Source organism: Pinus tabuliformis, chromosome 3_1 (assembly GCF_031772625.1).
Source record: "Pinus tabuliformis cultivar Carrire ecotype Pingquan chromosome 3_1, CPIR1, whole genome shotgun sequence".
Classification (NCBI taxonomy): Eukaryota; Viridiplantae; Streptophyta; class Pinopsida; order Pinales; family Pinaceae; genus Pinus; species Pinus tabuliformis.
In genome coordinates, this window is record NC_142301.1 from 714,299,478 (window position 1) to 714,317,326 (window position 17,849).

General features: G+C 34.0%; 2 protein-coding genes across 2 annotated transcripts in view; both read right to left on the reverse strand.

Moving 5' to 3' along the window:
- The window catches only part of LOC149189241 ((R)-mandelonitrile beta-glucosyltransferase-like), a 32,329-nt gene extending 25,080 nt beyond the window's left edge, over positions 1–7,249 (reverse strand). The window contains exon 1 of the mRNA XM_089413170.1: positions 6,624–7,249. Coding sequence (XP_089269296.1) covers positions 6,624–7,167 — 544 coding nt within the window. The 5' untranslated portion in view covers positions 7,168–7,249. The remainder of the gene's footprint in view (positions 1–6,623) is intronic.
- Positions 7,250–11,171: 3,922 nt separating this feature from the next.
- LOC149189242 ((R)-mandelonitrile beta-glucosyltransferase-like) overlaps positions 11,172–17,849 on the reverse strand; it is a 64,271-nt gene continuing 57,593 nt past the window's right edge. The window contains exon 2 of the mRNA XM_089413172.1: positions 11,172–11,897. Within this exon, the coding sequence (XP_089269298.1) occupies positions 11,356–11,897 (542 nt within the window). The 3' untranslated portion in view covers positions 11,172–11,355. The remainder of the gene's footprint in view (positions 11,898–17,849) is intronic.

The window sequence follows — 17,849 nt, forward strand, 5'->3', positions numbered from 1 at the left end:
GTTCAGCAGATTAAGGATCTGAACTAGAATTAGTTCAACAAAACCTTTTGTATAAATGTAAGCCTAAAAGGTATAAAGAGGAAGTAGGTAGAGAAGTAGCTAGAGAAGAGTTAGAGGAGTCAGTCAGTCATATTGTAAGCCTACGGGAAGGAGAGGAACAAAGGCCACTAATACAGAAGATCAGGTCAAGGAAATAGTTCCTATGTAAATACATGTTTATTAATACAAACAACTGAATTCTGAGTTATGTGTGTGTATGGAATGGGTTAATTGTAATTTGTGTGTGAATTACAGATTTTGTATCGTATATATATGGAGGTGGAATTTGGGCAGAATCAGAGGCGAAATACAGAGAAGAGTAACAGAACAAATTCCAACTACGGTTGGGTAGAAGTTGTTGAGGCAGCTCCACAGTTGTGATTGTGGGTAGAGTTGTCTTAGAGATAACAATTCTAGTAATAGAAGTGTTGGGTAGAATTGTTAGTCAAGAAGAAGTTCGAGGAGAGAACCATATAGCTTGTGTTATGACTTTGTATACATCAAAGGAATCCTTTAGTGTTACAGTGAAGGTGGAAGAGCATAAAGGCGAGTGGAGTTAAGCGAAGGTGAGAGTTGTGGTAGAACAGCGAAGGGCTAGACCCTTGAAGAAAAATGGAATCACAGAAGACATTGAAGAAATGACATAAAACCAAAGTAAAGAGCTGTGGGGGTAGAAGAGGGCAAATTCCCTTGATCATGATTGAAGTCCCGCAATTGATCTCAACCGTCGATCATAGAAGTCAACACTTACGTCATGGTCAACTACGAGGGTTGAGAGATTGATATCCCGCGTGCTAGTTGAAGGGCAGCAGATCGTAGGATTTAAAGGCCTCATCATCCAATGGGTATCGAGCCGTAAAGAGATTGAACGTTAACTGCAAGGGCGGACCCAAACTTTTATAAATTGATGACTTATAATTCTCATCAAGTCCGTAAAGGCGTTAAATGTCATGCAAGTGATCCACCCGACATCGCTGGGGATCGTCAGATCAAGCGAATCTTGGTCAACGGTTAGAAAGCATCGGGTTAATTTGGTGATCAAGAAAAAGCGTAGCCGTCAGATTGAAGGTAAGATCGATGGTGGAGATTGAAATGAAAAGATTTGTGGAAAAGGCGGACTCAAGGAAGTTATAGGCCCAACTTTAATTTATTTGAAGTCTAGTTTTGTTATCAGATATCACATGCAATAAGCGATGAAGTCACGTGATGGTTTGATGCGATATTGCGACAACGTTGATCTGGTGAATGAAATCAATAGTGGGGAAAGAAGTCGCATATTGCAAGTCAAGAGTTTCGAAGGCATACTCTATTGAGTTATAAGGTTTTGCGAAAAGGACTAACCAAGGTTGCAATAAAGGGTGAAGGGTTGAGTTATAAAGTCCCGATAGAAAGATAAATGAAGGGTTAGAATATAGAAAGTCTAATGAAATGTCTCCACATGAGGTTTAAATGAAAGGGCCTTAACCTTAGCTTATGAAGGTTTGACCAAGAAAGTCATAGTAATTCCTGGGACGAATGAAATTATGCATTTTTTTATGGATACTCTAGGTAGCAGGTCTTTCCCTGCGTTAGAACGTGAGCATTCAAGGGCGCAAATGTAGGCTAAGGGTTTGACATCCAGATATGGGGAGCTCATTCCTAAACCGGTTCAACAGGAAGTTGCCCATACAAAGCATGAACTAGTTGATAAGAGGTGCACTCTCACTGATATAAAGGTTTTGGCAAAGGTGGAAGACTAGGTTCTGAATGCAGGACATACTAGAGGCCGCACAACTAGTATGTGTACACTATTGATTTTTATTGACACTTGAAATTCCATTTGAGAAGAGTTTTAGTTGATAGGAATGAAATCAAGGAAGACATGCACATGATATCCATGGATCAAATACTTGTATGTCTAGAGAGGCAAATGGGAATCACCATGGAATCTCCTTCACACGTTAATATTGACGACTCCAGATTTGATTTGTACCACTCGGTAATACCTTTTTCCAATGCATAGCTGGCAGCATGTGGTGCTATTACTTAACACACAACATATAAACCAAGACTACATTGCTCGCAGGATCTGCGACTTGTGGATTCAGGAAGATGGCACACTTTTTTAAGGTAAGTTTGGTGGGTTACATTTTTATCATATTTAATATTGAATTGGTGAAGGAAAATGGTAGGCATAATTATTTTGATGGTGACGTTTGCAAATAAAATAACTTCTGGTCTCAATACTTCACAATTTCACTTAGAAAATAATAGAAATTTCGGTATGATTTAGAAAATTTGACAGAAATTTTTCAAAATTCAGGTGCCAGAGTTTTAATGATGTTGAATCCATTTCTACAACCAAAAAATAGATTTAAAACACTGCCCAATTTAGATTTCTAAAAAAATTAACCCCATTTCAACTAAAAATTCACTCTTCAAACTAAATTGAAATTATGGCCTCTATAGAAAAATGTCATAAAATAATATTTAAAATTCTTAATTTAAAGAAAATATTAATTTAAATTAGGAAAAGGTTACATATTCCTTAACGAATATATTTTTCTCTTATTGTTAAGAATACAAATTTGTAAGAAAATTTATATTTTAATTGAGAAGAAAAAGTAATCTGGACAATGAATAGTCTCAATCCCATGTGTGAGAGTTGCAAAGGTGCAAGCCCAAAAAATCTTCAACTTGAACAAAACCTCCAAGTCTCCCTTGAGTGAGAAAGGGACTATATAATTCCACCACCCACAGATTTTTTGCCCAACTTACAACACCAATAGAGTCAATAAACGACTTGAAAATCCACCTTTTGATAGTGCAAAAGCCTGTTGCCAACAAGACTTTGACTCTATTCGTAAACAGGGTGAGTTAGTAACACTCAAAGAAGAAACCAAACAAGATAGGAGGTTGAGGTTCTACCCGAATAATTGCCTAAGGAAAGAAGGAAAAGGAACTAAAAATGAGCAACAACAGATCGACCTATCGGCTACAAGTTCCCCAGGCAAAACATCCCACCACCAGTATCGATAAACCAAAAATATGGAACTCCACTCAACATGAGATAACCTCCAGGCAATAAGAGAACCAACACTCGTCAGATAGGGTGGAAGATGATAATGGAAAGCTTAGAATAGAACTGGGGGAATGGGCTTAACAACTCACTCTAATATTGTCAAACAACAAAAGGGGAAATCTCCACTTTGATAAACCGTCATGAGAGAGTGAGGATAGAAAAAGAAAAGGCCAACACTCTCATTTATACACCACACAAAGCCTCTTGCAGTAATTCCAACTTAATTGAAACGAAGGAAAGGCAGGGATAAACATAATGATACCAGGTAGTCAATGAAGCCACATTGATTAGAGGAGGATATCAGTTGCATGCAGGAAGTAGACCAACTAAGGGGTTGGAAACACCACCTTGTAGACACCTTCCTCTTGCTACATGTTTAAATACCCTAATCACTAGCGGGGTGGACAAAACCTACACCACTTGCTTCCCTCTGTATGTAGCCAAGCCTCCAACATTCCATTGTTGTGAATTTAACAAAATGGGTGAAATTGCTGCCTCTCCTGGCATCACACGAATACAACATCTTCCCTCACCAGCCACAACCTATCATCTTCATCTTCCAATGAGGATGAAAAATCTTGCTCAATATCCAATATTCTCATGTGTTATGTGCATTGAAATTGATTGGGGGCGGGCGCCACATCCCCTGACTCATTTTCTAGCTTAGGTGGCATCGTCTAGTACACACCCACTGCCACATTTATCACCCCATTCAGAGTAAAATAACATAAAATTTAATTAAATCATAACTTTATTATTATTAAAATAATTAATATATGAGTTAAATACATATACATTTAAAAACCATGTAACAAGTATTTTAAACCATGGAGATTCATACTCATTTTATCATGGAGGTTTCTTATAATACTGTACATTGATTTATCAATACAAAATTGTCCAAAAACACAATAAATCGTTTCACAATGGAAATATTTTATATATTATTTATTTTAATTTCATTTTACAATATTTTTTAATTAAATTGAAAAACAAAAAAGTATAACTACCTTTAAAATAAACTTTAGCTCTCTATCTCTTACTACTATTTAAAATATTTTATAGATAAACCATGTTTCAAAATAAACACATCACTCACAATTTTTTATCTTAAATTTAATAGTTTTAGATTGCATTTTATATTCTAAATTTATTTTTTTATAAAGTTTTAAAAATAAATATGAGATTTAAAAAAATAATTGAATAAAAATATTTTTTTAAAGAAGTGAAAAATTATTTTTCATATTTTTTATGAATCTAATTAAATATTTATTAATTAAATTAAAATTAATTAATAAAAAATTTAAAATAACAATAATAATAAGTTGAGGTGAGGAGACATGTTGCTACCATCCTACTGGCTAGCTCATGGGCTAGCCACAATTCCCGTGTTTAATATATGTCATGCAACATACACCATTTGGCATAATGCTCCATCGTCGGACGATATCAAAACTTAATTCCTACACAGAGTTTATGTTAATGGGGTCGGGAACCAGTATGAGCATATCTTGAAGAGTAAATAGAATGTGTACTAGGTAGCAAGGGGAGCCTATCAATTCACGCTCTCACACCAAAGCAACTTTCAGTTGGCCGTAGGAGGAAGACATTTGGTTTCAAATCATAATACTATGATCGATAAATCATTATTTGGCAATGTACAAGGTGTGGCATTGGTGTATCTTCTTAGGAATGGAGGCAATCCAACAACCCGGAGCTGGGGGTGTCTTCTTCTTTAACCTCCATCACGTGAAAGTTGGCATTCTCCTTCTCCTCATCAATTATTTAGGGTGAGAGTTAGCTAAACTTGGGTCTCTTCCTCGAGGATACAAAGAAGAGTTAGCTAATAAAAGTGGTTTCCCTCACCTGTCCTTGTGGATTATATACAATCCAAGGTTTGTGGGTGGTTTAATTGTAAACGGGTAGGGTTGGAGGTGAAATTTCCATCCACCCTCGGTTCTCAAGTTAAATTTTATCGTTTCCGTCAGTGTCAAATCACCTCTAAGCACCAGTAGTCCGGGGTGGCATCAACAAGCAATTAGAATTTAATTATCGACTTATTGTTCGAATAGTCCATCTGCTGACGACTTAGTGTCCTTTGCTTCCACAGTAGCAACTCAACCAATCTGCCCTCTACTCTACTCAAGGTTTTTTAGGATTCTTAACTGGCTAGCATCTTTGCACTATGCGGGGCCCTCAAGGACTCATCAGTGCTCAGAGACCTAGCCCCCTTCAGTCTCGTTATTCTCTTTGAGAAATGACGATCAGTTGAACATAGCTTCACGTGGCAACTTGTTGGTAGTTTTGACTTTCTCTTTCAATTGACATTCATCATGCCCCAACATAGAGCAAGAGTATGTTGAGGTGCTACATATTACCAGGAACGTGAGCCTTCAAGGGTGCAAATGCAGGCTGAGGGTTTGACATCCAGATATGGGGAGCTCATTTCTCAACCGGTTCAAGAGGAAGTTGCCCACACAAAGCATGAACTAGTTGATGAAAGGTGCACTCTCACTGATATAAAGTTTTGACAAAGGTGGAATACTAGATTCCAAATGCAGGACATACTAGAAACCTCTACAACTAATACAAGTACACTATTGATTTTTATTGAAACTTCAAATTTCATGTGAGAAGAGTTTTAGTTAATAAGAATGAAATCAAGAAAAGATATCCCACTTACAGAAGCACATGATGTCAATGGATCAAATACTCGTATGTGGGCATCCCACTTACTCCCCAGACAACAACAAGAATCCCATACTACAACAACCATGGATTTTAGTACCTCTAATTAAATGTCTGTAGCTATCATGTTTTTACTATTTGGATGTTTATGTTGTGTAGTTTTTTAGCTCAAAAATTGTTGTAGAGACCAAATAATTAGTTATAGTATTTTTGTTTTCATGATCCTGACCACGGCTCTTTCTTCCGGAATCAATACAACAATTAAAATTTTGTATTTGGTATAGTTTTTCCAAACCAAAATAAACTCCTGTACAGATAAATATATATCTTTAATCAGAAAAAATAAAACATATTTACTTATAAAAAAATACTTATTAGGTGAAATTATTCAACAATTCTCGCAAAACGTGAAGTGTCCTCCGGTTAATCCTGGAAGATCACTGCTAAATTCTGTAAAATTAAATTCACAAAACGTATCGCGTCCTACGATGAATCTTTCATGATCGTGGATAAATTACGTAAAATAAAATTCTCAAATACATAATTAAAATGAAAAGTAAAACAACGCTGTGCACTTAACGGAAGAAACGATTCAAATTAATACCTAAATAAATGGACACCTAAAATTATTTATAGTTATCCCAGTTTAAATTGAATTTACGGAAACGGAGAAATAAAAAAGAATATGTATGGCATATTTGGGATTTTTTAACAACTTTGCTCTGGTATACTTTTCTATTTATCCAATTCAAAATATTCAGAAATTAAATTCAACGGACTAAATGTTAAAAAGAAAAATCTATACTGGATGTAGACTGCAAAGAGAAAGACATACCATTTACTGGAATATGTCCCTCAGAAGCAAGCAAATTGCTGTAGCATTGAGAAATGGAGGCAGCAGCACATAGAGGCCAGAAGATAACTCTGGGCAATTTCATATTGCTCGCGACTTGCGACGTGCAGGACATGAAGGCGTCTGTGATTATGAATGTGATGGGTGGAAATGATGGTGATTTGCCATGATCAGTGGTAAGCAGGTCCTCCAAAGCAGGCCCTAACTTTTGCAGCGAAATTAGTAACTCGGTCGTGTTGGAGATGCGGCCATGGTTAGGCGGTAAACCATCAGGAATGGACAGAAAACGAATTCTCCCTCCTTCCTGCTCCAAATCTAGATCGCCTTTGGAAACAGGAGATTCAGGTTTCTTTGAAGTTTCCACCATGCGTTCATGTATCCACTCAGTATTGACGAAAGTGACAAACACTCCCCTAATAGCCAACAGCTGCGCCAATTCCATGAGAGCATTAACATGACCCTGTGCAGGAATGGGCACAATCACTGCGTGCAGAGCATGTTTCCCCTCTTGACTCGTCATATTCATATCAATATTGCCCAGCTTTATTCGTTTCTTTCCCTTAATCCAGCACCACAGTTTCTTGCTCTGGATTTGAGCTGCGAATTATGCACCCACATCTCATTGTCATCGACCTAAGCAGTGATGTCAGTATCAAATAATTGCGGTCCATGTTTTGTTTTGTGCACTTCAACTTGCTATTTGTCATCAATGGCAACTTGCCAACAAACTTTCCTAAATCATTCTCATTCTCATGATTCACACCTATCTTTATTTAATATTAAAAATACCATGTTTATGAAGTATTTAAAAATTGGAAATTGATGGGCAATTGAAAAGTGATTTTTCTTTTAAGATTTTATAATATTTTTACAACTATTTCCCCGCAATTTTATGCACGAAAATCACCGTGCAGAAGACTATAATATCAATTACGAAAGTTTATTGTTTTATTTCATTGATGATTCTCGGCTAGAGCGATTCCATACTTTGTTTCTCTGACTTTCCAAATCCATATTTGCTTCTTTTGCTTAAAGCAGACGTTAAAATTATATGTGGAGATTAAGTGGGTGCATCGCCCCTGATTTCTCATATATACGCAGTTACTCTTTTATGCTAAATACAGAGGCAATGATGAATGGAAGTACATGGATAAAGATAAGATAAGCCACGTATTCCACATGCGCCCAGCTTTCTTTCCGGTGGCTAATGAGGACATTGCGACAGGAATCTACTTTCTAACGTAGATTTATTCATTTTTATTGCTTTTTTAGTAGGGTTAGAATTTCGAAACAAATACATGTCGCCCAGCTTTCTTTCCAGTGGCTAATAATGCTACAGGAATCTACTTTCTAACGTAGACTTATTCATTTTTATTGTATTTTTTAGTAGGTTTAGAATTTCAAAACAAATACACGTTTTAAATATGATAGAACATTTTCGCATTTCCTACTAGTATTCAATAAAAAAATTTACAATTTCGTACCTAACAAATCACCTCATAATAAATAATTTGCCTGTCAATTTCTATCCCAGCTCTCTATGCTTATTGACTATTTTAATAACATACCATTTTTCTCTTATCCAGAATAATTTCATAATAATTTCATAACAAATAATTTGCCTGTCAATTTCTATCCCTACTCTCTGTACCTCAATTTCTATCCCTGCTCTCTGTACCTATTAAAACATACCATTTTCCTCTTACCCAGCAAAATCCTCTGAACTTTAGTTCCGTTACCCCAGAGGCCTTTCATGTCACCCTCCCACTTTTGTCATCTGTCGGTTGGATTTAGAATTTTACGACTGGGTCGTTTCTTTGTTTGGGAAAGCAACGGGAAAGGCTAATCGTATTTTGACATTTGAAGTCATAATTTTTAAATCAATTTTATTAAAAAGTTTGGTATAGATTAGTGGGAAACAGTTGTATACAAATTGACCAGAGACTTTAAAATTTATTATAAATTATTAAAATTCATATTTAGTTTAATATGTGTTTAATTTTTATTGTTATTATTAATGTATATATTTTTTTTTAATATGTTAATTATTTTTATAATTATAAATAATGATAATTTAAGATAAAGTTGAGGGATGTAAGAGTGAAAGGGGTTATTTTTTTGTCTAATGAAGAAATATTTTATATTTCAATGTTTATGATTAAGTGTATACAATGTAAGATGAGATGTTGTGATTGAAAATAAAGATGATCTTTTTCTAATAAATCCAAAAATCCATTATAGATGAGTTTATGCTTATCTTGAAGTTTCATTTTAAAATTTTAGTATTGTGAGTGTGGCATAGTGTTATATTCATTTTGGAGTCTTAACCAAGAATCACTAACTTCTTATGTTTCCTATAATTTTATGTATTCATATATGGATGGGGGTAAATTTTTAAGTCACCTATCAAATTGATGGTTTGAAAAATTAGGTAAAGGCAAAGAAAGAAGTGGAGACGTGGTTTAACTTTTAGTGGCAAAGTAGATGAGGGAATGATTTGTTTAAGAAGCAAAAGAATTAAGTTTTGGAAAATAGTAGACATATAATGACCCAAAAATAAGGCATTGATAATGAAATTATTGATAGGTCAAAATAACAAGAAAAATAAAAATCTAAATAATGGTACATAGAGCTCTAAAGAGAAAGGTGAGAAGTAAAATAAATTATGAGAAATTACAATGTCAAATGAAGAGTATTAAAGAGGAAATAAAGAGTATTAAAGAGGAAATAACATATATAGAACTAACAAAACAAAATTCTCAAATTCAATTTAAGATCTCAAAGCTCTTTCCATACATTAATGTTGGCTATTGTAGGATTAGATGTAGTTATTTAAAATTATAATGTTGAGATAAACTTTGTTGGACCATTATTTTAAGTGTCTAATGAAAAGAACTTAATACAACAACATTCTAGTTTATCTTGTCTTAGCAGCTTGAGTTGTTGGGAGCTAGGTGTGTTCTTCTATCTAGTTGGGTTCACTTCATTGTGATGAGGCTAAAAGGGTAGGGGTGCCCACTGGGTTCAAATCCAAGGGACATGTTTGGCCCATTGTGATAAAGCTAGAGTGTAAGCACCCTTACTATGAAGGATGTTTCTCAACAATTGCTAAGTCACAAGTCATTGCTATATTTGACTTGTAGACATTCTTACAAACAATAATACATGCCTATACAACTAGAGTAAATGTGTTCCACCTAAAGATGTCATAAAATATCCTCACCAAAACCACTTAGAAGCAAACCTTTAAGTAAACAACTAATAACTACCTAACATATTGAAAAAAAGATCAATTTCTAATTTCTTCATCACCAAAACTCCACCTACAAATAATAAAAATAAAAAAGCATTGGTTCTCATAATCATATCCAAGATTTTGACATGTCAAAAAAGGGGAGGTTGATTAAACTTTCATTGTAACTTTTGAATAATAAAATATTTCATGAACTACTTGCACGAAAAATAACATCTCAAGTATTTGCTTGCATGATAAGATAACATTTTAGGTGATGGATATGACGCATTTATTTCTATTAACTAAGTTGGTATGGGTGTTTATTTTGAAACAAGATTTCCAAAATTTTTATTTAATAATTTTTATTTACTTATCAATAATAATTATTAGGTAGATGATATGAGTCTAATCTATAAAAAATATTTTAGAATATTTCTAGTAATGTACACAAATCAAAAATAATAATTGTCTTTTTTATTTTTTAATTCAATTAATTAATTAAAAAATATAATATATACAAGTTTCATAACCTAAAACTTTTTTTTAACATACAATATTGATAAACTATAATATCAACTCATAATATTACCCAAAAAAAAAAATCATAATATTAAACCTTAATATTACAACCAAACCTATTTAAAATTAAAAATCTCATAATTTTTACCGTGGTATCTCCATATGATACAGGAGAGTTGGAATATTTACTAGATCATGTAATGGAAAACTAAGAAAGCCTTAAAATTAATGAATTTATTTACAGTGAGACTGATCATAACATTTATGTGAGCCATATATATAACATAAAATGTCTATTAACAAGAAAAAAATGTTAAAAATATATTTTTCAAAAGCCACAAAATTCCTTTGTTAAGAAGAATATTACGGGCATTCACCCAGTGAACACAGAGGTGAGTGAAACATGAGAGGTTTTAAAGCCCTCCCCGTCCATGTTCGTCTAGGAAACGGGAGAGGTATCCAAAGAGTCAGCACAAATTTTGATAGTGATCACCTTATTCTCAAATGTCCATGTATTTTTATGGCATATTCTGCAAACCGAGTCACATGGTTTCATTTTCGGATTGGACTGCTTTACTCATCGTCATCATGTCTTTTACGAAAGTGTTTAAATTCAGGGAAGAAGATCCTCCGGGGAGGACTGCCTTCGTTGACGACTCCTTCAGCCTGAGAACGTTGTCTCTCATCTTCTTTCCTTCCGGTGTTGTCCTCATTCTCCTGATAACATCCTCCACCTCTTCTTTCATGACCATCTTCTTTCATGACCACCTTCTGGTTATCTACCTCCACATCCTGGAAAACTAGGCCGATTTTCCACACGTCCTTGGCGAATCTGCAGTTAAGGAACTGATCAGCAGCATATGGGAATCCCACTACGGGAACTGCCATGCTCATTGCCTCCAAGGTAGAGTTCCGTCCGCCGTGTGTGAGGAGCAATCACTTTTGACTGTGGTGCCCACCTCACAAACAGTGCCCCTCCTTTGTTCGTTCTTCAAAGCCGTCGGGTAAAATCGCAACCTGGCCTGCTGCGATATCCAACCAAAGAACCCACAAGAAAGGTTGTCCGCTGCCCTCTAGCCCTAGCGCTAGCTGTTCTAGCTGTTGCTGGGATTTCGCAGCCATGCTCCCAAAGGAAACGTATATAACTGATCGCGGTTGTTGCATATCGATCCATGTGAGGCAGCTCTCCTCCTCCTCCAACAGACTGCTGCACGAGCACCTTCCCTGTAAAAAATTGGGAAGAAAAAAAGGTTCAATGGCCAAAGCAGGACAGTCATTCAAAGAGAGTGCTGTTATTGCATCCCTTCCTTCGAGTTCCTCGAACGTGTTCACTAATACATAGTCGCCTTTGCTTTGCTTCTGTGATTCGTAAAGAAAGATATTTAAACGAATGCCCGACGGATCGTGGTCTGCTTTCCGGTAAATCAGGTCGGTTGGCTTCAACGGTGGGATGTTGCCCGGAAGGCAAGTGATGAGTTTTTCTTGATTTCTGGGTTCCCTTACTGAACAAGTGACAAAGAAAGTATAATCATTATCTTTGCAGAGCAAATGAAAAGCATTTAGGTTTCTACGAGGATTAGCTCGATATACATCGTAAATATATAAATCCCAAAAAGATAGCTGTAAACATGAAAAATTAAAGATAAGAGTAATAATCAATCATTTTTTATAAATTTATTTTAATTTTAAATTTAATAAGTAATTAATATTAATTAAATAAATTTATGTTTTTTAAAATCTGGATAAGTCTAATAGAAGAAGATTGATAATTTTGTATCCTTAAGTCACCCAAAACTCACTTTATAAGACCATCGAAGATGAAAGTAATAATAAATAACTTTGTTGACCTACCAAGTTAATAAATAGAAATTAATAGTTTTTTTTAATCAAAAATTTATTTTCTTGAAGGATTAAAGAAGAGATTAATAAAAAATAATTTTGGAATAAAGATTTTTACACTTTACTCATTTTCAAAGATGGTAAGTTTGAAAATAATAAATTAATAAATTAGAAATAAAGGTGTGTAAATTTTTAATCATGAATTTTCAAATTTACAGTTTATGAAGATCTAATTTTCAAATTCTCTATACATTTTTTTCTAAATTTTTTATTTTCAATAATAAATCATTTTTAATAAACTTATTTTTATTTTAAAATAATTATCAATAATAAATAAATTTATAAAGATAATATATGAACTTAGTATTATTAATGTTATTATATTTTCTATCCTGAAATAATGGAAAACTAATTTTGATAACATTTTAACATTGATTTAAAAAAGAAAATTCAATTAACAAATAAAATTTAGGAAAAAAATTATAAAAAAAATATTACTGGAACCATTTCTATTATAGTTGATGGTTAAAGAAGAGGTGAGATTTAAAGATGGAATACTACCATTTCTAAAAACATTGACTAATAACACATGAAACTACTTAAATCATTTCTAAAAAGGTTGAATAATCAGCGTTGTTAAATGCAACACAATCTTTCATATATATATATATAAGTAAAAGAGACAAAATTTGTCAAAGCCCATTAACCATATATATATATATATAAAAGAGGGAAAAATTGTTAAATTAGATATCAGTAAGGATATTATAATTTATTTAGCTGTGATATTTCACATTGTGTATGCACGTTATATAAAAGAATATTTTAGTTAAATTGTAATTTACTTATTTTAAAAATAAATAAAAAATTTTCTGCTTTTAATTTGTGATGACCTAGTTGCATTTGCAATGACTGAATGGTAGATTGGCAATTCCCTAATTCTTCCAATAAATAATAATAATAATAAAATTTAGAAAACAAATTTTACTTAAAATGTTAAAATTCAAATAAATAAATAATATATAAATTTTTAAACATAAAAGCACAAAGAGAGTTAAATATTACAAAAGAAAAAAATAGGAAAAAATATTCAAATCTAGTACATATGATACCATAGAATTTCAACATTTTATGTTCATATCTAGCAAGACAAAGTGTGGACCTCTATCATATCTTCCTCCATGTAATAACCAAATTTTACTTTTAACTTTATAAATAAAACATTAAAATATAATATTACAACTCACATCTATATATTTAAATGAATAAATAATCTCCCTAGTTGGGGTGAGAAACGATAACCGGACACTGATGGGATTGGTGCCATGGCTAGACGAGTAATGGGAAAGGACAGTGGGTGGTCGATTACCGGCCCTTGCACACTCGCGTTCAAGTGCAAGGTGGCAAAGTGCATGATAGACATTAAATGGGAATGGAGTGATCAATGAGATATCTTATCATCGGGATCTTTTGCAGCAAGCCTAACTTGGTTTGGAGGTATTGTTTCAGGTTCGATTGCAATCTTGAGGTTGCTCGTGAAGGCATCTGAAAATGTTAGCCATCCAAGGGCAAATGGCTTCACCCTCTTCCCAGCGGACAACAGTTGCAGGTATGTTAACTCTGTGTGTTTCATTCATGCCCTTATCCTTGAGATTCTCTACACTCTAATACCTCGTTGGAGGCGTGTCTTTGAGATGATGTCTTGGGTTAAAAATGAAACCTTTCATGAAATTAGGGAGGCAAGAATAGTTTACTCTGATGGGTTCTCTGAATATAATAGAAGTATCTATGTTTGTTATGGGATTTTCTTCCTAGGATGTGCATGCATTTTTGGTTTGAAAAATGGAATTCGGTGTGCACTTCTTGCATGAGGGATTTTGTCTATTATTTAGTACCTTTGATGTACCTGTTACCTAATATGAAAAGGGGATTCCTTGGAAAGGAAAATCCTGAATGGACACTAGGTCTTGCTCCAAGAACGCTCAAGGAGCCATGGGTTGCCGTGAAAGTCCTATTTCGACAAACCCTGTTCATTATCGCAGTGTTCATTATCGCGGTGAATCATATGGTTTATAGACTTCATGCTCATAGTGTTGTTGTATTATGTTGTTGCAATTCTACAAATTCGAACTCTCGTTGTTTGTGCCATGACCCTAAGCTAGGTTGTCTCCCCGAGCTAGTAGTCTTGGCTTTTGATTTCAGATTATTCCATTACCTTTTTGGTTGGCATAGCTTCATAGTGGCGAGTTTGTTCTCTGATAGAGATAAATCGATAAGGGGAGGTCACAGGAGGAATCAGGAGAGTGGTCAGAGGTGAGGAGGAAGCCAGCCCGAAGCACGTCCAACTAGGGGACAGGGTCATAGATCCACCTCATTTCTAACTAGGGAAGCTTCTCTAGCCTACCATGCCAATACTCAACCACAAATTCACCAGCTAATTTTTGAGTGGGATGTTGATTTAAATCAATAGGCAAAAATAGTGGATCTAGATATGGAGGACTGGCGGGATCTAATGACGGACCCTGGATATTGAAGAGGTTACTCCTCTCAATATCAATAATTTTTTTATCTTTATTCGCTGAGGAAGAATATCATGGCTAGAGCCTTGGCGACTTCCTCTGCTAGACCTTCCAAGACTAAAACAAAATTCTAGGAAATTCACAAGGAATTTCAACTCATTCAATTCCATATTCAACAACAAAATGCCTGCCTTAGTTGCATAGACAAGTATTTTCCATGCCTCCCTTAGACCAAATTGTCAGGTTCTAGTGCAAAAGACTCAACGCACGTGAACTCGTCCGACGAGTAGTAGCATGACTTGCATAGTTTGGATTTTTACATTTTTCTATGTATATATGAATGATTTGCAAACTTTTATGTTTTATCTTACTTATCTCGTGACTAGGAGAATTAAGGACAATGAGGCCTATATAGCTATGATATATAGTCTCAAACGCTTTTGTTTTTAGATGGCTTATAATGCGGTAAGGTGGCCAATATACCTAGTTTCCCAATGAGTTAGTTGAGGCCACCTAACCAAATAGATATGGATGTAGAACCTACCTGTTTTTCTTGAAAATGAATGAAAAAGATTGTCCAAACTTACATAAAAAAATTGAATAAATAACTATATAAAATACTAAAAATACAATAAATTTTAAACATTAACGACACAAAGCACATTATAATTAAAATATAATATTACAACTCACATCAATGAATAAATAATTATATAAAATATTAAAGATACAATGAATTTTAAACATAAACATCACATATTCATTTTTGCACCATTCCCCATAAAGAACGCAACTAAGTATTGCTAAAGAAAAATAAGAATAAAAAACATTCCAGTCCTGCTTAACATTCAAAACCACTTTATTGGAGTATGAATTAATGTTTTGATATCATTGATGGTAGAATTTCAACATTTTATCTTCATATGTAGCAGTACAAAGTGTGGGCCTCTATCTTTTCTTCTCGTGTTATCTTCTTCATATATATAAATCTCTCTATGCTGGAATCTCACGAAGTGCAGTGGCATAAGAAAGTTATCGAAATGCATTGAATATTTTCATCATGAGAGGACACAACTAGCCTTCGTCTGGTAAAAATATTTTGGATTCAGTATGTAAATCAGGATACTAAAGTAGGAGCGGCTAAGATTGAAAATATAACTTTATTGTGCACTAACTCTTTGCAATGAAATTCGATAATCATGAAGTCAAGGCATTAAAGGAGCATGCAGAGGAGGAAGACCTAAAGAAGACACACACAGAAAAACCCTATGAGGAGAAGCCATCAAAGAAATCATTGTGCATGAGTTTCTGTAAGTTCAAAAATTTTCCTTCAGAGAAGCATGACTGTTCGACACAAAGTCCTCTTTGTAGATGAGTAGGCAACCAGAGTTATCGAGTTAGACATATGATGAGGATTGTTGTGGCCATTTTTGTGCTTATTGTTGAGTCTTGAAAATGTCATTCATTTGCATTACACTTTCACTATTATGTCCATTATATCATTTCCATTTCACCTCCATTTCACTACTATGTCACCACATTCATCCCACTTTCATTATCATTGGGCCACCTTTATGTTTTTCCAATCTTTATTATTTCTAAGCCTTTTAAGTGAATTTGTGGTTAAACATTAGAAAATAATGTGCATATGCTTATACCTAACAAATGGGTTGAGGTTGTTGACATGTGTAGGTTGAAAGGAGACTTCTAGAAGACCCTTATGTGGCACCCCAAGGCCAAATTCGAATTTGGTTGGAAAGAATCATGGGATCATGAGGATATGTGTCACATCTCCTAATTGTATTGTAACTCTAAGAAGACATGTGTCTTATCAGTTCCTATTTTGATTAGGACTCTAGAGGTAGAGGGAGAGATTCATGGATTCTCATTAATGAGATGGCTCTCATCTTTTTGTATAAATAGGAGATCTCTCTCCTTCATTTGTTAGTCTTTCCTTTTAGTCTTTTTCTTAGTCCTTTTAGCTTGTTAGTCCCATGGCTTTTGAAAGCTTTGGAGAGCTTTGTTGTACTTTGCACTTTTGAAGAAATTGAATAAAGCTTTGATGTTCTCAACATGGAAGGAGATGTGAAGTAGATGTCATGGAGCACATTAGGATGTAAGGTAGAGTAGATTTCATTTTGTAAATATTGTTTTGTAGAATGTAAGGTAGATTAGATTTTTCATTCATGCAATTTTAATTCATGCAAGTGTGTTTAATTTTGCTTTGATTTCATGACTAATGGCATATGTGATCATCTTGTCTATGTTGCTGACCTTTATTTTTCTAGTTTGATTTTCATTAGTATCATTTCTTTAACTTGCACTTTACTTTCTGCTCTTAGATATCAAGTTGTTCATCTATTGATGGTTCTTTTTCCATAATCAAATAACTTTATTGGAGCCAAAATATCACTTAGTACAGCTTGGTTTAGTTTGCTTTAAGACTAACATTGCTGATTTGTTCATAACTGTTATCACATGATAAATCTAGCTGAAAGGCAAAAAGGTTAAGAAAAGGTTAAAGTAGTGTGATTTGTCTCCGTTATGTAGTGTCACTTAGATTTCAAATTTCATTTTCATTTTAAATCAGCAGCAGAGATACTGGGCCGATGTCATTAGTCCTTTATTTGATGTCTTTATTTTCCTTTAAGAATTTGATTTCATAGGTAGTAGGGGGCCCCTGCCTTGTATAGTTGTCACTTTAATTTCTTGCATTTCTTTTTCTTATTTCATGTATATTAATGTACAGATGTCTTTACTTTATTTTCTTGTATTTCTTTTTCTGATTTTCATGTATATTAATATACAGTTTGAATTACTGCATTTTATTTTCTTTTTAACATGTATATTATTGTACATAAATTGCTTTCAAGTTGATTGTAGATTAGTGATGCACATAGCCTTTTAATGAACTAATGACGTGATAGAATCATCTTGTCCTTTTGCTGAAGCAGCAAGGATACTGGGTCTCATAGTCATTCTCTCATTATTTGATTATTGCATTTTATTTTGATTGAACTAGTTGTATATTTACACTTTTGTTTAAATACTAACTCCATCAATAACATGTTTTAAGTTCTTTTGAAGTGCTAAGTT